Genomic DNA, 17,345 nt, shown 5'->3' with positions numbered 1-17,345 from the left:
ATTGGATTGAGCACTATCTGGTAGTATCTCCTAGCGTACTACTGCAAAATAAAATGTTGCCTGAAAAGTTGGGTATACTTATCTGCTGTCCATAACAGTTACCATACAGCATGAGCAGGTGACCATGCAGTCTTCCCACCCTCACTGACTAATTCAGTTTTATAACCAAGGCTAGTATTAGCAGATTATACAGTAGAAATTCTTTTTCCTTTTCCCTTCTTTCTTCTTCCTAAGCTGGGAATAAAACATTACTGTTTCAAAGTTTTTCAAATTTTTTGGCAAGTCCCTTTTTTTCCAGGCGTACAATTATGGGGCCTGGGACTGAATGACACCATCACCAGAACCATTTCCTTGCCTAGACATCGGATCCCAGATGCGAGAGTGGAGCAAATAACATCAGTCCTTTCCTGCTGGTTAGTCAGGAACAACTGTTTTTGGCCCTGACGGTCTGCCGGCAATGATTGGCAGTCTGAAGGATTTTCCGTGTGTTTGAACTATCTTTAAAAAAAAAATTATCTGAACGACCTCTTCTTTGAGAAAAATGGATTGAATGGAATATTAATAAATTTCTTTTTCCTCTTGAGATTTATTTTTAAAATCTCCGGAATAATAGTCAAACCAACCGGAGATCGCCCAAACCCCCGCATTACTTGGAATCCATTCTGTCAACTAGTGAACCCAAAGGCCCCGCAAAAGCTGCTTTTTTTTTTTTTTTTTTTCCTTTTTTACAATTTCATTCCCATGTCGACTCTCAATCTTGGAAGGTGTTGTTTCTTGAAGTCTGTTGTGTACCAAGATTACCGTACCGGAGTCCTCGTGCTGCCAATCCATTGATTCATTCACTTCTCCTCTAACGTGCTTCTTGCTCTCTTCTTTCTTTCTCCTCTTTTTTTTTTTCCTCTTCAAATTTCTCTCTCTCTCTCCCTTTTCTCTATCGCTATACCTCCCTCTGTCACCTTTATCTGTCCACTCTTTGATCCTCCCCTTCGATTTAAACCAATCCTCCTCAATTGTCCAACCATTGCCTCCCCCTTCCCCTGTACACTTCAGCTTCACTACTAGGTACCAGTACACTATTCTAGAATTCGCCCCCAAGCCAAACGAACCTGTTCTTTAAGGTCTTTTTTTTACCCTTCTCGCATTCGCAACTCGCTCTTCTGCCTCCTTGACCACCACTCAATCAACATCACCAACGGTTTTGTCCATAATATTTTCGAGCGGGCTTTAGGGGATTGATCGCCCGAGAGTCCACGCACTCGCCATGGCTTCGTTCAAGGTACGACTTTTGTTAACACACCCCTTCAATAGACCACTCCCTCCCTATCTAATATAGATCCTAACCAGAATTAATAAAAAAAATACTAATCTCAATGTTGGTATTCATTGAACAGGAATTGTCTCTGTCTCGTCCTCTTCCCCAGTCTAACCCACGCCACCATGCCCACTCCATCTCGCTCGGTGCGGTTAACGCTAATCATCGGGTGACTCGCCGGAAAAGTGTCACCACTGCTGCAGCCGCCAACGCAGCCGCTGTGGCAGTCGCTGCATCCATGAAGGATTCTGTTGGGGAATCAGCGGGGGTGCCGATGTCTTCGCATCGTCGAGGGAGCCGAAAGGGCTTAGAGTCTAGTTCGGTCGGGGCCCCCTCCGGCTTCGGCTCTTATTTCTCACGGAGCATGAATAGCCCCAGCCACGAGCCGCCGGTCGCTCGCAAGACCTCGCCCAATCACTCGAGTGACGCGTCCTCAACAACTCTCACCGCCGTAGATGAAAACAAGTCCGCCAACAACAAGAATCGAAACCGTCGGGCCAGCGAGGGATCGCACCTGGTCAAAGGCGAAGGGAAGCGCTCCATGACAGAACTTCGCTGCGATCGTTGTGGGAAAGGGTATAAGCATGGCAGTTGCTTGTCTAAGCATATGTGTGTATCCTCCCCTACCATGCCGTCCTGCCGTCTGGCTCGATCCGGGGTAAATGCGCCATGTCGGCTCTGTGCAAGGTCGCCTTCGTGGTCATTCAGCTCCCCTTATCCTCCAAATCCTCTCTTCTCCCCTGTCGTCGTGGGCCACTCTCGATTGACGTTTTATGGAACTTAGGTGGGAACATGACCCTGCATGGGCTATTACCTCGAAACTCTTGATCTCCAAGCATCAACAAGTTCAGCTGCTAGAGGCGGCCTCCGTTCTGGTAAACATGAACCAGGATGGCCCGGAGGTTGAATCGGAGATATCATCGGCCTCACCCGATGCCTCGTCAGAACTTCGAGACGGGCTCAGCTCAGCAGAAACGACTCCGCCCCCGATGGATGAAGACGACGAGGATGACGAGGACATGTCGCCCGAGCCGACCATAGAGAAGCGATTTAGTGTCAGTAATGCGTCAGGTCTCCTCTCCCATTCTTACCAGTCCGTCCCCTCGAGCTCTTTTACCGGAAGTGCCCCATGGGCTTCGCCAGCGTTCTCGCACTACCGTCAATCGAGTATCGACACGCGACCATCGACCGCGGAAGCCAAATTGCATGAAGACGATGAGGCCGATCTCGCCGCAGCTATCGGCCTGTGCACCTTCAACACACCTCGCACGAGACCAGTGCCGATGTCTCCTAGCGTACCCCCCGTTCCCCCACTGCCAAGTCGCTTCCTTGACCAGGCCAGTGTGGGCGGTAATGAGAGCCAGAGCTTGGATCAGTCAACAACCAAGGAGACAGATGCTACCTTTTCAACCTCTACTCCGAACCTCTTTTTTTCGCTCTCGTATAATCCGTCCATGTCATACAAGGTGTCCGACGAGCGAGAAGTGAAAATGGGCGCCGCAGATCGCACCACACGGCAGAATCGCAATGCAGACGTTGACTTCGGGCACCGGCCCACTGCGGCCGATGAGGACGATGATGGCGTATTTGGTCGGATGGAAGAGTAAATGACTCTCCTTATACCCTCCCATCTCCACCCTTTCTCTGTGATTCTCACGGATATCTCCTCGGCCGTTGGTTCCAGCTGATTGGGTAGCTGCACCACTTCAGTAACTTTTCATGACATGTACGAGCTCGCGCGTATTTTGCGAACGTTGGTTTTTCTGTGATTACTTGTGCTGTTTGAACACCCCCTTTTTTGCGTGTATGACAGGTTACCGGGGAATGTATCACCCGTTGGCACACTGTGTGACCTTCGGGCCTTGGTATGCATGATGGAATTAAATGCATCGTCTAGGTCATTTTTGCGCCTTCCCTCTTTCCTTGGTTCCTTATTCTATCCCTCCTTATTCCCACTATTGCCACTCCATTACTCAGTTCTGATTACCCATGTATCATTTTATTTGTATCACAGCATTTGCATCTCCCTCATATATGGGACCTGACCCCTTCACATGAGTCCGTCGACAATTTCCTTCATATTTGTATACGAAGCCCCACAATGGGATACCATCAAATACAACATATTGGGTTATACGGGTCTGAAGTTATGCGTGTAGACGTAGGAATTGGCCATTTGATTCACATGGCATAGACAGTATTTGATAGGTGAATTGATATAAATATATGGAAACCTTGCACTGAAACATATTTACACAAACTACCCACAATCCCACATCCCATCACTCCATCCTAGTCATCATGAAGCCCGTCCATCCAAAACCCTCAAAGCCCTGGAGAATCTAGAAAGAGCCCAACAAACACCAAACTACTGCCCGACTGTACTAAGTATTCTAGAAATCTGGAGGATTAATAAAGATATTGACCGAATCAACAGGAACCTAGCCCGGACGCATGTTAAGCATAAGGAGGCCCGGAGGGAAACAATGAATCCCTAGAATGGGTGGAACTAGACTCTCGCAATTCTCAAGGCGAAATGAAAAATAACAGACGTGTTAAATACTGGGCTTCACTTCACCATATAAGAAATCGAGGTTCACGCCTAATGTCTGGGGTTGTGGTTCAACGGCTGGTCTTCTGGCTTGTGCTTGATTGCGTAAATGGCGTCGTCAGAGCAATATCAACTGGTTAGGAACATCTGCCGGTTGTTGAGGGGGAGGAGGAGGTTGCTGCTCAGCGGTTTGTTCCGCGCGAGGCTCAAGTTCTCCTGGGTCTTCTTTATCATGAGCCTGCCTCCACTCCTCTTCCGCCTGGAGTCTTCGCGCATAGCGTAATCTCTTTGCCTGGCTGGGCCGATTGCGTTTCTTCCTCCTAGGCTCTGGGGTAGGTTCTGGGGTGGGCGCTGGTGCTGGTGGAATAGCGACCAGAACACGGACTATCTGACCGGAGGGTTGGTTCCCTGGTCGGTAGGGGGCAAGGGACCATTCCCACTCTGGTAGGTGGCCTAGAGCATGCTGCGCAAGGCTGTATTCAGGGATGCGGTTTGAGGATCGTAAGCCACATACTCGCTCACGGCCCTGGCGGAGGATCGCTTTGTCAACTTCGGGGAGGATCTGTTCGAAGAGGGTGCAGTCCGGGGGATCCGGGGGGATCCTATGTAAAATCGAAATTCGTTTCAGATGTCACCGAATCGGCATCGCTCTCGTCAGACTTACGAGGCTTCGCAGAGCGCAGCGGCACTATAGCGGCGCAGAGGCCAGAAAGAATGGAGACGACGTCTATGAGATACCGGAAAGGAGGAGAATATGGAGGTATCGTTGATGAATCCTCGTTGTTGTCATCATCATTATCCCACCAAGTTGGTTTGTCTTCTTCGTAGCACACTGGATACAGGGCGACAAGTGATTTCTCTGCGTTGTTAATCACAGTAAGACATCAGTGATTAGCTCTTCTAGTCTGATGGGACATTGGCGGTTGCCTGGGGATTGGTAGGGTGTTAAATCCCTGGTGTGCGAGAATGCGGTCAGATATATCCATTGAATGGCTTTTGCTGCGTCTAGGATAGTATTTGTCTCGGATGCTACGCATACGGCGCTTGATATGGGTACCAGGAGAGGCTCACGTTGGTCACAGAGCTCCTTTAAACCTGGTATCTTGAAATGAGTGCCGAAGAGCGTGAAGGTGGCGAAGAGGCCTATGAATGGAACGGACATTGTCTGTGATATGTTAGTGATAACTGCCAGGCGCATGTTGAGAGGGAGGGGTTTTACGCTACGTTATGGTTTGTCAGTTGCTGGTATTGATCTGGTTTAGTTGAAGCTTGTCTACAAACCTATAGAAGCTAAGCGTGAGATGTGGTTGGGGAAAGAATAGACGGCTAGAGGAACAAAGGGGGAGGACATATAGGGAATAGCAAGAGCTCCCCTTGGTACAGGAGTTCTTTGCTGGCCCTAAACGGGCGACAAACACAACATTCATATTCACTCATTTAGGGCTGGGTGAGTAACAGCTGTTAGACCAGCCACAGCAAAACAGCAAGAACATGTAAAGAGGTAAAGGGAGCTTAGGAAGCAAAGTAGATGGGCTGCTTGGTTCTCCATTTGAGCAAGCACTGAAAAGAGCGGTAACCTAGCAGGTTGCTCTTATTGAAGAAGGGCTATAAACAAAAACAGGAATCATATACAAGGCATGCATACCGGCATAAGCAGCAAACCGCGTGTAAAAAATTCACTAGCTAGGTATTGCATCAGTTCTTTTTGATAGAAAACAAATCAGATATCACAACAACCTAACTCCATTGTAAAACCCAAGGAATCGTATCTGAAAGAAACAAAGAAAGCGCATAATCTTTAATCGACGTCCATTTCCTCCTGAGTTGTGCCATCGACCAGAATTCTGGTCTTCTTCTTCTGCCTGGGCATCCCCTCGTTGTGGATCTTGGCGGGCTCGGATACCAAGGGCATTCCTTCCTCTCTGTTGCGCAGCTCCTTGCGAATAAGGTGTTCGCCCTCTGCAACAACCTTCCGATCTTCCTCGCGCTTGCGGTCCCGAGCGAGCTTGCCGGCCAGCCTGCGCTTCGTGAAAGCACGCTCTCTGCGTTGACGGATCTCCTCTACTCTCTCCATAGCCTTGACGGTAGCGGCCACGAGGTTTCGATCGTACTTGACGGGGGCGTTCCTCTTCTTGGCGAACTGAGATAGGACAAGGGACGAATCGACAATCATTTCCTTTCCATTTGCGGCTCTGCTGGTCTTGGTCCACTTCAGCTTGCGGGGTTGACGCTTCATCTTAAAGTTCTTGTGACATTTGCTTGAAACAGTCAGAGCGTTCAAACATATGGTGCTAGAAAACTACCCACCTTCTGCAGAACCTGAACATCTTCGAATCGAGCCGCACAAAACTGATACCCTTGCTAGGGTATACAGGGCTATCTAACGGTCAAAAACTGTCCGTGTGTTAATGGCGGGGTTCTAGCATACCGGCTGCAGAAGTGGCAGGTCTCAACTCTGCACACATGGTTAGTGACTATTTTTTTCTGCTTTTCTAATGATCAAAGCAATCCTGGTGGGAAAGAATTCGGACAAAGACAGCATCGGCTCACCTCATAATGACTGATTTCTCTGCCCACTTCCTTCAGACTTGACAAAAAAAGAATATACTGAAAAGGAAGTTGAAGGTATCAGCGGTGATAACAACCTCACAGGTACCGCCAGAAACTTTTCGCAGATCTCCAAAACCGTGGCGGAGAATGCGCTAGACCTAATTGGGCATCGACGGCGGCGCTCCGAATTTTTATCTCGACGGCTTTCCGTCTCCCCAACGAACGTCACATCAAACACCTCTTCTCTGTGTCTATTCAACCTTGACTCAGCTGTCGCCTATTTCTTGACTGGTCTTAGTGCTGTATCAGACTGATAATAAATCAAGATGGCTTCAACTCTTGCTATCGGACTCGGTATCGCTACCACGGCATTCTTGGTAAGTCAGGGCACATAGATTCATGCGATATGGGATATGACAAACTAATGCCGGTGTTTTCAATTTTATTTAGGGTCGCGCGGGTCTTGTAGCTTTCCGTCGCTCCAGGGGAGGTGTGAATGCCATGGGCAAGGCATTCTACAAGGGGTAGGTGACCTTCGTGAACAAATTAAACTTAAGAATGGCTATCTGATTGGAATCTATAGAGGTTTTGAGCCCCGAATGAATCGTCGCGAAGCTGCATTGATCTTAGAACTTCCGTATGTTCAAATCGATTGCCCCGTACCCGATTTGAATGTTGTTCTAACGAAATGGATAGGGAACGTACCCTAAACAAGGACAAGGTTCGTAAGAAGCACCGTCAGCTCATGCTTCTTAACCACCCCGATCGTGGTGGTAGCCCATATCTGGCAACGAAGATCAACGAAGCGAAGGAATTCCTTGATAAGCATACTTAAGGGGGTGGATTCGGAAAGGGTGTCGCCCTGATCACCGTTGGAAGTATTTGCGGATCCCATCGGTACGAAAGGAGAAAACTTTCGTTCATTATATAGGGAAAGAGAATGTTTTTTTGGGTGCATAGCATGGCGTTGGTGGAATTTTCAAGGACGAGGTTCTTCGTGCTCCTCCGGGAAACTTGAGTCTGCATATAACTTGACGAGATCGCCGCTCCTGATTACTTTACATGTATTGCTGTATAAATAGAGAAAGCCATTATTGATCATCCTATTTGTGGCGAAGATGGAAGGGTTAGGCACAAGTCTAAGCCATGACCACCGGTTTCTAATAACAAACTATATACCTACTAGCATGTCTCGTGATTACCAGTGAAAGGCCTGTAGAGAAGGTGGTGGGTATGTGTCCTGGTCCGGAGACAACTCCGACCGTCTCTTTTCAAGATTTAACGTGTTTCCTGGATCTTTACTCCGTGTATGGGAGGTTGTAATAACCTGCCATCGCTGGTTCCACGTGGTGTCCGAAACATGATACAGTTCCGGAGGTCGGAAGTCCTGTGACTTCGACACCTGCGGAAGGTGGAAGAAACGCCAAGGGCTCCCGGATATCGGCGAACCCGGACACAAGACTACCGCAAGCGCCGAAGGGGAAAAACTCAGATGACATGAAACTGCGCTGAAGTCCAACGGAGATCGGAGTTAACAGTTCCCGAGCCTTAACGTCGTCGTACCAAATCCGTATTCGAGCCACGGGAGAGCAACGCACTAAGGATGCACTTGGCAAAGAAGCAAAACCCATCTTAGTACCTGAATAGTTGGAGGGAAAGGGTCTATGAACTTTAGGTGCCCTACTAAGAATTAGTAAGGTTAATTAGTTTGAAGGCAACCGCGTAGGTTACGAGTACGAATGCGACTTCCTTTCTTCCTTGATGTCAGTCATTAGGGGGTTGACAGATGGTCTCTTCTCATTCATTCCATTAATAGGGAATTGCCTGATTATAACCAGTACTGCATTTGTCAAATCGTTGACGCCGTTCCTTTTTACCTATTTTTACTTTTCTCTCTCTCCTCCACTCAAACATTTCGCCACGTGCCAGACTTTGGGGAAAGGTTGACTCAGCTATTCTTTTTTCATTCTACCTTACGCAGATACCTTAAAAGCTTCGCCTTTTTAAAGCTCGACCCACTGGATAGAGGCTAGTGCCAACTGATCCTAGCCTTTCCCTTGTGAAACGTTCGATCTTGATATTAAGCTTAAAGAAAAAGAACGAGAGGAAAGGCAAGAGCGAGGAAGAGAAGCGGCTCAATCTCGCCATTGACGTCTTCGCGGAAAGACCCCGCATCTCCGGTCATTATCACGCCTGCAGCGATACCCGCCTACGCTGGCACTCCACATTATACTTCGAAAGATTTCTAGACGTTGCAGCGTCATACTCATAGTCGGGTTGGTCGGCCAGGATGGATGGCATGGGGGAAGGTCCAGATGGGATGGGCTTCGATATGCCTATGCTCATGAACCAACAATCCCACATCTTTGGCGCTTACACTGACGGTTCGCGCGGTTCGCCGTTGAATTCTGTTCTTCCGAATCCCACATTTAACGATGAGCCTTCCATGGGCGCGGGCGAAGACGCTAATGACGCCAAGAGGAGAAGAATCGCCAGAGTGAGTCGTGATTGATTATGAGATTGGTGGTTGAATGTCAGTATGCTGATCGGTTCCCCGTGTAGGCCTGCGACATGTGCCGGAAGAAGAAGATCAAATGTGACGGAAAAATGCCCAAATGCTCGCATTGCATTAACTATAAAACCGACTGTGTTTTCACCCAGGTTGAGAAAAAGCGAAATCCTCCCAAAGGGTATGCTTGCGCACTCTGCCTCACGGTCCTTTTTTTGGGTCCGCGCTGACCAGTTATTCTTCTAGTGCCAAATACATAGAGGGTCTGGAGAATCGGTTGGGGAGAATGGAATCGCTCTTACGATTGTCTGGTCTCTTATCGGAGGATGATGGGAAAACGGATCTTGGGACTCTCGAGAAGCGCCTCGCCGACCGATCTCTGGCAAGCGGTGGGTTAAATTCCTTGAAGAGCCCAAACAGATTCAATGGTTCAAGCTCGACTTCGCAATCCCAACATACTACTGTGTCCCGTCATTCGACTCCACGAATGGAATCTCAATCCAGTCCGCACACGGCTGCCACATCGCCTGATTCACTGAAAGAGTCCGAGACAGAAGTTGAGGGACTCTCAGACATGATGTGCTCGCTTGTTACGAATAATTGCGGGGAAACACGATATATTGGTATGCGCATGACTGTCCAGACTCGCTATGTAAGAACAGCAAGCTAACTATATGATAGGTTCATCTTCAGGGTTTTCGATATTCTCCCCCAAGGGAATTCAATGGGTCAATGAAAAGACAGGCGATACGTCTTTCCAGGACATGATATCATCTGCTTATGTGGATGATAATAAATGGATGTACTGGAAACCAGAGATTTTCAGTGACATCTTTGCCCGTCGTGTTTTCAAACCATTGCCCCCAAAGGAAGAGGCGATGTCACTTTTCCGAGATTTCTTCGAGAATTTCAACTGCATGTTCCCGTTGTTTCACGAACCGACATTCATGCACTTGGTGGAACGCCAATACTCCCGAGATCCATACGAAGGCTCTGGCTGGTGGGCTAGTATCAATGTTGTTCTGGCCATTGCACACAGGCTGCGAGTCATGAGTAATCTGGTGCCTCAGGAGGAGGACAAAAAGGCTTGGCTTTATTTGAAAAATGCCATGGGGGTCTTGACGGAGCTTACTATGCGAAACACAGATCTCCTAAGTGTTCAAGCATTACTAGGCATGGTATGTATCAATATTTTTACTGTGAAACTAAGTCATTGGTTAACGACTTTCTAGTCTCTTTTTCTACAAGGAACTCCAAATCCTCAACCGTCTTTTTTCCTTGTTGCAGCTGCCATTAGATTGTCGCATAGCATCGGTCTCCATAAACGGGGATCTGGTTTTGGCTTAAACCCAGTTGAAGTTGAGCAGCGGAAGAGGGTGTTTTGGATTGCTTACCTCCTTGATAAAGAGTATGTTAAATCTGTAGATTTTATTCTTGCTTGCAAACCCACTTTGCACGACTAACATGCCTTATAGCATCTGTCTTCGTTCTGGTCGCCCTCCGGTTCAAGATGATGACGATATGAATGTGGAATTACCGAGCGAAGACCCGCCCGATAACATCGGCAACGTTCCTCTGTCTGACGGGAAGGGGAAGTTCAACTTGTTCAGATCATTGTGTCGTTTTGCTACCATCGAGAGCCGGGTGTATAAGCGGCTATACTCCGCCAAAGCATCTAAACAATCCGATGGTGAGCTGTTGAATACGATTGGAGAATTGGACAAGGAACTCGAAGAGTGGAAAGACAGTATTCCTATTGATTTTCGACCGGAGCATGAAATCAAAGCTTCTCACACGCCTCTAATTCTCCACGTCGTCGTGCTTCATTTTGCCTACTATAATTGCTTGACGACAATTCACCGGATGTCTGTGCATCACGGATATTGGACAAGCCGACTATCTAATTATGCAATCCAAGGCCTGAATGCCAGACCATTGAATCCCAGAGTCTTTTTATCTGCCGTTCTTTGCGTCACTGCCGCCCGGGCCTCTATAAACCTGATAAAATACATTCCGCACGGTGATTTTGCTTGTGTCTGGTGAGTCAAGCTTTTGTATTACACTCTTTTTACAGTTGCTAACATGAAATAGGTTAATACTATATTATCCTGTTTCGGCATTGGTGACTTTATTTGCTAATATCCTCCAAAACCCCAACGATGCTCGGGCTCGTTCTGATGTCAAACTCATGAACGTTGTCGTAAATTTTCTCTCGACGCTTGTCTCCGACGAATCTAACGGGAGTATCAAGCGTATGCTTGGCCTCTGCGGCGAATTCGAGAGGATAGCTCAAGTAGTTCTTGATAAGGCAGAAAAGGAGTCCCACTCCAAGAAGAAACGCAAGGTACCCCCTGATGAGCCAGAGAACTTACAGCAGAAGACACCTGAGGAGAATTCAGCTCCTTCTCCTTCCACTTCGAGGCCGGCAAACGCAACATCAACAACTGCGCCATTCTCATCGTCTTCGTACCCTGCGAATCTCGGCAATACTAGGCCTAGCATGTCAAACCCTTCGAGGACCTTTGTTCCAGGTCAAACTGTTCTAGGCACCAACGGTGTTCCCACATCTTTACAAGAGAGCATGCAAACCATGTCTGGTATGGGACACGATTTCCCAGAGATGCTTAGCCCCAACAACATGGACGGGGTAGGCTTTGGCGATCAGCAGCCATTCGGAACTCCTACAGAACCTCCTATGACATCTTTCCAACAGCCCTTTGTGCCACAAGATTTGTGGCAGATGCCGATGACGATTGAATGGGACTGGGCTGATATGTCTAGCAACTTCCCAGTCTTCGAAGGGACGCCCAATAATGGACCGTGATTATGATGAGATGAAGAGATTGACGAACTTTAACATTGCATGTAGTCAGCGGAGTTGGTGGTTTATTGCTCTTTATATTATTCGTTCTAGTATTATACTTAGGCTCTTCTGGGTGGGGTACACGGCGTTCAAAATTCGGGGTTCACGAACTCCACTCTTACAACCCCTTAAGTCCGTGTGGCCAAGGGCAACCTGAACTACGAGAGGCCGAGGATTCTACGTTGCCCCTTTTGTAGTATAGTCATCCATACCTATAATGGTTATCCGATCGATAAAGGAAAACATCATCACAAGATGTATTTACTCTCCTGTCAAATCTTCTCTTTTCTCGAGATAGCAGAGTAAATTAGTTGATATACTGGAAGAGTAAGTACATATATACCGGTTTATGAAAAAGGCTGTCAAATGTTTATACATACTGTCCTCGGTTTTATGTCTGCTTGAACATCTTAAAGTCTGTGTAGAGCATAGATACGTATTACCGTAACATGCAAGTATTCCTTACACCGGAGGGTGTCAATGGCTATGACGGAATGAGGTGTGGAAGCTCTATTTATTTCGTTGGGATTCTTGCTTTGGTAAGACCCGTAATCGGGGTGACTCAGCCATCGGGGCGGAACTGCGAAAAAACCCAAAGTCCGACAAAAAGGCGGCGGGAAGTCGACTAACCTAACTAACGCAACGGCGACAGCTCTCCCTCCAAAGAGCTTCACACCCCTCCACCACCTTCAATTCCGTATTTTATAAGGACGTCTATGGCTTCAGCAGCTTACCATTGCTCTTGAACCCCGATTGAAACACACAAAATCCCTCGCCTTCGGGCTCACCTTCCTCGACCATGGCCACCCTACTCCGAAGGCCAGGCAATCTTGCTCGATATTCGAGGAGAGCTGCAGATTACATCTATCGCGCAGGACCACGGTCGGCGCATATATCACAATCAAGACTATCGTCCCTCATTACAACTCCACGTCTCAGAACGTATGCTACCAGCCCGAACCCTCCGAACGATAAGGACAATCAACACCAGCCTCCGAATCCGGGATCCGGGAATGGGGGTGGTAAGGATGGGGAAGGAAAGAAGCCGGAGGAGCCTCAGTCGAAGCTCAGCAAAGAAGACCAGGAGTCAGTGGACAAGTTTATAAAGCACTTGAAGGAAAGGGTCCCACAGTCCCAGCATCAGATGTTGGATGATATGAGGACAATCATGATGAACGAGGGATTACCAGCGGAAGTCAATGAATTCATCCAGAAGCATTTAAAATCCGGTAAAGCCCCATCTTTGATGGACTACGTTCACTTGACGCGTTACATGGCGAAACACTTGGACAACTACGCCGCCAAACTGAATGAGCTAGAGGAGAAGAGAATGCAGGATCAGGACCAAGAGAAGTCGAAAGATAAGCAGGGCCAGCAACAACAGGGCCAACAAAAAGGCAAAGATCAGTGGAATAGACCACCGAATGCGAAAGTTTTCGAGTTCCGTTTCGACCCAGCCTCTTTCCTGATTACCTCTATTCTGTCTTACTATATCTACCGGAGTTTCTTCCCTGGTGAAAGTAGCAAGGAGATCACATGGCAAGAGTTCAGAGCCAACTTCTTCGACAAAGGTCTTGTCGACAAGCTGACCGTCATCAACGGAAACCGAGTGCGGGTGGACCTGAACCGTGACGCGGTCTCCCGGGTCTATCCTGATTCCCCGGCTACTCAGCCCCTCTTCCATTATTACTTCAGTATCGGATCGGTTGAGAGTTTCGAGCGGAGACTGGATGAAGCGCAGTATGAGCTGGGAATTCCCTCTACCGAACGTATTCCCGTCTCGTATACCGAAGAAGTGTCTTGGGGTGCCACCGTCCTGTCCTTTGCTCCTACCCTCCTCCTCATTGGTTCCGTGTTCTGGTTATCGCGACGTGCTGCTGGCGGTGGCGGTGGTCAAAGTGGCATCTTTGGTATTGGAAAGAGCCGAGCAAAGCGTTTCAACCATGAGACCGATATCAAGATCAAGTTCTCTGATGTGGCTGGAATGGACGAGGCTAAGGTGGAAATCATGGAATTCGTCAGCTTCCTTCAACACCCTGAAAAGTTTCAGAAACTTGGTGCCAAGATCCCTCGCGGTGCCATTCTTTCTGGTCCTCCTGGTACTGGTAAGACACTGCTCGCCAAAGCAACAGCTGGTGAATCTGGCGTTCCGTTCTTCAGCGTCAGCGGATCGGAGTTCGTCGAGATGTTCGTCGGTGTTGGACCTTCCCGTGTCCGTGACCTTTTTGCCAATGCTCGCAAGAACACGCCTTGCATCATCTTCATCGATGAAATTGATGCCATCGGTAAATCGAGGGCAAAGCAGAGCTTTGGTGGTGGAAACGATGAGCGTGAGAGCACGCTGAATCAGATTCTTACTGAAATGGACGGTTTCAACACTTCTGACCAAGTGGTTGTCTTGGCCGGTACTAATAGACCTGATGTCTTGGACAAGGCGTTGATGCGACCTGGACGATTCGACCGGCACATTGGCATCGACCGCCCTACGATGGATGGCCGCAAGCAAATCTTCCGTGTTCATCTGAAGAAGATTGTTACCAACGAGGACATGGAGTACCTCACCGGTAGACTCGCGGCTTTGACCCCCGGCTTCGCTGGTGCCGACATCGCAAACTGCGTAAACGAGGCGGCATTAGTTGGTAAGTTAGCTACCTCCCTTGTAACATTCACATCTTGGATACCTTTACTAATGCGCCTCTACAGCGGCCCGTGTAAATGCGGACCATGTCACGATGAAGCACTTCGAGCAGGCGATTGAACGTGTCATTGGTGGTCTCGAGAAGAAGTCCCTTGTACTCTCGCCGGAAGAGAAGCGCACGGTGGCGTATCACGAAGCTGGACACGCCATTTGTGGTTGGTATTTCCGCTGGGCCGATCCGTTACTGAAGGTTTCCATCATTCCTCGTGGACAAGGCGCCCTGGGTTACGCCCAGTATCTCCCAGCAGGAGGTGACACCTACCTGATGAATGTCAACCAGCTCATGGACCGTATGGCTATGACTCTGGGAGGCCGTGTCAGCGAGGAGCTGCACTTCGATACTGTCACCAGCGGAGCAAGTGATGATTTCAACAAGGTCACTCGCATGGCAACCGCTATGGTTACGAAATTCGGCATGTCACCGAAGCTGAAGCACATCTACTACGAAGAGGACCCTCAACAATTCCACAAGCCATTCTCGGAGGAAACCGCCAAGGATATTGATACTGAAGTCCGCCGGATCGTCGCTGAGGCATACACACAATGCCGCACCCTCCTGACCGAGAAGAAGAAGGAAGTTGGTATTGTCGCGGAGGAGCTTCTGTCCAAGGAAGTCCTCGGCCGTGACGACCTCATTCGCCTCCTCGGCCCCAGGCCCTGGCCTGACTCCGGCGAATTCGCCAAGTACTTCGACGGCGCCAAAGGAGCAACCATCGCACCCCCCGAACCTCCCCAGTCAATCGAAGGAACACAGGGAAAAGATGGAAGAGATCAAACACCATCCCCCCCATAGAGAAATGCATTGTTGAAATTATTCCTCATCTAGAAATAGGAAATTTTACGGCTGACGAGGGGACATATATCTATTTGGGGTTTGTATTTATTCGTTACGGAAGCATCTCCTTTCTTTGCTCTTCTCCTTTTAATCCCTCTGATCATCGTTTCCCTCTTTCTTTACCTCTCCCATTCGACGTCGTTGCCATAAATTAAGATCACTTGATATCTCACCCTTCCTTTTTCTCCCTTTTTTCGCCCCCTACCTTACCTCTGTCCTACTTGTCGCTTCACGTTCTCCCTCTCACAAGGAGCATCCGGTGTACTGTACTGTATAGTAGGTAGTTCATTTTACTCTTCTTTCTTATACCTATCTCGAGCTTAGCGGTCGGTAAAACAAATTTATACGAATAGTATCACAAAAGCTCGATAATATAGGCCATCTATGCAATGATCGAAAGTATGTAGACCCGTGTAAAGTTTCAGGCTACGTATTAGATTGAAAGGACAAATTGCTTTAACACACTTCGCAAAACCAAGATAAAAATAACGCCAACACACTAGGTTTTTTCAATATACAACGTGTGATCAGAACCCCTAGACCAAACAAACACTGGTATCATATGACCGATATATAGAGTCAACACAGCACATCACAACACTCTTCTATAACTGTAACATCTCATTCCTGCTTCTTGCCCTCCTCAGACTGCTCAATCTTCTTGGCCTTCTTCTTAGCCTTGCCCTTATACTTGGGCTTGGCAGACAAGCGAGGAATGAACCGTCCAACACGAGCTTGATATTCGCTGTATTCAGGGTATTTGCTGGAGCTAATAGATTCGGTAAGACGAGTGCTTCCCTGGAAGATTAACAAAAGGCCTAGAACACCAAGACCGGTCCACTGGACGTATGAATCGGTGCGGTAGCAGCTCCACAGATACAGCGTCAGCCATATGGCCTGTTCGGCGAGGAAGTTAGGATGGCGAGACAGAGACCACAGACCGCTGACGGTGAAGCCGCGTTCCAGGTCCTCGGGCGTGAACTGTCCCTTGTACTGTTCAGGGATGCGCGCCGTATTCTGGTATTCATGCTTGGCACAATGGAAGTTCCACTGCTGCTGATCGGCGAAGTATTCGATGATAATGAAGAAGAAGGCGACGCGAGAGAACACTAGATCGGGGATCTCGAATGAGTTCCCGCCAGGGAGGCGCGACAGAAGGAGGAAATTGTAGGTGGGTGCCGAGAGGAGTAACAGCAGCAGAGACTGAGTGAGAGAGATGAAGACAATGTTGAAGAGGAAGAAAACGAATCGGTTGTTGACCTTTGAGCGCACAATTGCCCAACGGTAGTCTTCTGAGCCGATCTTGTAGCCTCCTCTGCGCCAGTAGTTGAATGTCAATCGGACCTGCACGCATTAGCATTTTAGATTTATAAATTATCGCAATGTCTATCTTACACCCCAGAGAAGGGTAATAGCGGCGAGCGTATCCAGATGTTGGGTGCGAAGTCCAGACAGGTGCGCCCAGACGGCGAAATGCACATTGTAGATAGCGGGCAGGATGGGCCAAAAGCGATCAACTTGAGAATAGTTCCGTGATATCTCGGAAAAAAGCAGGAAAAATACAGACAAAGCTAGACAGAAGCCAAGTGCTGTAATGAAAGGGTTGGTGGAGAGATAGATATCTTTCAAGCCGGCAACATCTTTCGCTACCACAGCAACCTGAAGCTTTTCGGGAAGAGTGGTCAATTGCGAAAGAAAGGGAAGGACGGTGTGTTCGAAGGAAGCGCAGTCCAACGCGGACTGAACTTCGGGGAGCGGCAATGCCATTTTCACTAACTTGAGCTATCGTTGGTGAAGATCTGTGACATCAACCCTCAGGCAATAGAGGGAGTGGGGGGAAGTGATGGAAGACGGCGTGTGGAATCAAAACAGACAACAGTCTTGATCTCACGCTTACCGCTTCGGGTCGGGGAGCTTGGGCCAATGGGGAAAGATGCCTCAGGCAGAAAGGCATCTTTTAACAACGGGAAATCGCGTCGTTTTGTGGCTCAAGGTGGTCTTTTCTACTAGCAATGATGCCTGTTCAA

General features: G+C 48.4%; 7 protein-coding genes across 7 annotated transcripts; 4 read left to right on the top strand and 3 right to left on the bottom strand.

The window, feature by feature from the left end:
* Positions 1-1,261: 1,261 nt before the first annotated feature.
* BDW43DRAFT_300682 (putative C2H2 finger domain protein) lies at positions 1,262-2,919 on the top strand (the record flags this gene model as incomplete). The annotated part of the gene is made up of 3 exons (XM_032044941.1): positions 1,262-1,276; positions 1,392-1,921; positions 2,097-2,919. The coding sequence occupies 3 exons, from the start codon at positions 1,262-1,264 to the stop codon at positions 2,917-2,919; spliced, it is 1,368 nt and encodes a 455-aa protein (XP_031899760.1).
* A 1,062-nt stretch (positions 2,920-3,981) lies between these two features.
* BDW43DRAFT_311663 (uncharacterized protein) lies at positions 3,982-5,061 on the bottom strand (the record flags this gene model as incomplete). Its single annotated transcript, XM_032047231.1, has 3 exons — positions 3,982-4,425; positions 4,499-4,722; positions 4,935-5,061. The coding sequence occupies 3 exons, from the start codon at positions 5,059-5,061 to the stop codon at positions 3,982-3,984; spliced, it is 795 nt and encodes a 264-aa protein (XP_031899759.1).
* Positions 5,062-5,661: 600 nt separating this feature from the next.
* BDW43DRAFT_300681 (uncharacterized protein) lies at positions 5,662-6,099 on the bottom strand (the record flags this gene model as incomplete). Its single annotated transcript, XM_032044940.1, has 1 exon — positions 5,662-6,099. One exon carries the CDS (start codon positions 6,097-6,099, stop codon positions 5,662-5,664), a length of 438 nt encoding a protein of 145 aa, XP_031899758.1.
* Positions 6,100-6,419: 320 nt separating this feature from the next.
* On the top strand, positions 6,420-7,480 carry pam18 (putative mitochondrial DnaJ chaperone (Tim14)). The gene is made up of 4 exons (XM_032050803.1): positions 6,420-6,790; positions 6,864-6,937; positions 6,997-7,050; positions 7,110-7,480. Exons 1-4 carry the CDS (start codon positions 6,740-6,742, stop codon positions 7,246-7,248), a joined length of 318 nt encoding a protein of 105 aa, XP_031899757.1. The 5' UTR covers positions 6,420-6,739; the 3' UTR covers positions 7,249-7,480.
* A 1,223-nt stretch (positions 7,481-8,703) lies between these two features.
* On the top strand, positions 8,704-11,746 carry atrR (transcription factor atrR; the record flags this gene model as incomplete). Its single annotated transcript, XM_032044939.1, has 7 exons — positions 8,704-8,910; positions 8,976-9,103; positions 9,169-9,545; positions 9,604-10,100; positions 10,155-10,330; positions 10,398-10,961; positions 11,014-11,746. The coding sequence occupies 7 exons, from the start codon at positions 8,704-8,706 to the stop codon at positions 11,744-11,746; spliced, it is 2,682 nt and encodes an 893-aa protein (XP_031899756.1).
* An 838-nt stretch (positions 11,747-12,584) lies between these two features.
* Positions 12,585-15,951, top strand: BDW43DRAFT_319933 (ATP-dependent metallopeptidase FtsH/Yme1/Tma family protein; the record flags this gene model as incomplete). The annotated part of the gene is made up of 2 exons (XM_032048994.1): positions 12,585-14,424; positions 14,489-15,951. 2 exons carry the CDS (start codon positions 12,585-12,587, stop codon positions 15,274-15,276), a joined length of 2,628 nt encoding a protein of 875 aa, XP_031899755.1. The 3' UTR covers positions 15,277-15,951.
* Positions 15,569-17,340, bottom strand: BDW43DRAFT_98291 (DUF1295 domain protein). The gene is made up of 2 exons (XM_032050805.1): positions 16,714-17,340; positions 15,569-16,662 (listed from the first exon to the last, which is right to left on the bottom strand). The coding sequence occupies exons 1-2, from the start codon at positions 17,083-17,085 to the stop codon at positions 15,940-15,942; spliced, it is 1,095 nt and encodes a 364-aa protein (XP_031899754.1). The 5' UTR covers positions 17,086-17,340; the 3' UTR covers positions 15,569-15,939.
* Positions 17,341-17,345: the final 5 nt, after the last annotated feature.

This window comes from Aspergillus alliaceus (genome assembly GCF_009176365.1).
Source record: "Aspergillus alliaceus strain CBS 536.65 unplaced genomic scaffold BDW43scaffold_25, whole genome shotgun sequence".
In the NCBI taxonomy this organism is placed as follows: domain Eukaryota; kingdom Fungi; phylum Ascomycota; class Eurotiomycetes; order Eurotiales; family Aspergillaceae; genus Aspergillus; species Aspergillus alliaceus.
Note: the sequence above shows the minus strand (reverse complement) of the source record. Positions and strands in the feature narration are given on the sequence as shown.

Coding starts and splice junctions, on each gene's coding strand:
- pam18 (XM_032050803.1), top strand. CDS start 6,740: ATGGCTTCAACTCTTGCTATCGGACTCGGTATCGCTACCACGGCATTC. Junction 6,938..6,996: donor GGCAAGGCATTCTACAAGGG/GTAGGTGACCTT, acceptor TGGAATCTATAG/AGGTTTTGAGCCCCGAATGA. Junction 7,051..7,109: donor GCATTGATCTTAGAACTTCC/GTATGTTCAAAT, acceptor CGAAATGGATAG/GGAACGTACCCTAAACAAGG.
- BDW43DRAFT_98291 (XM_032050805.1), bottom strand. CDS start 17,085: ATGGCATTGCCGCTCCCCGAAGTTCAGTCCGCGTTGGACTGCGCTTCC. Junction 16,663..16,713: donor CTATTACCCTTCTCTGGGGT/GTAAGATAGACA, acceptor TAATGCGTGCAG/GTCCGATTGACATTCAACTA.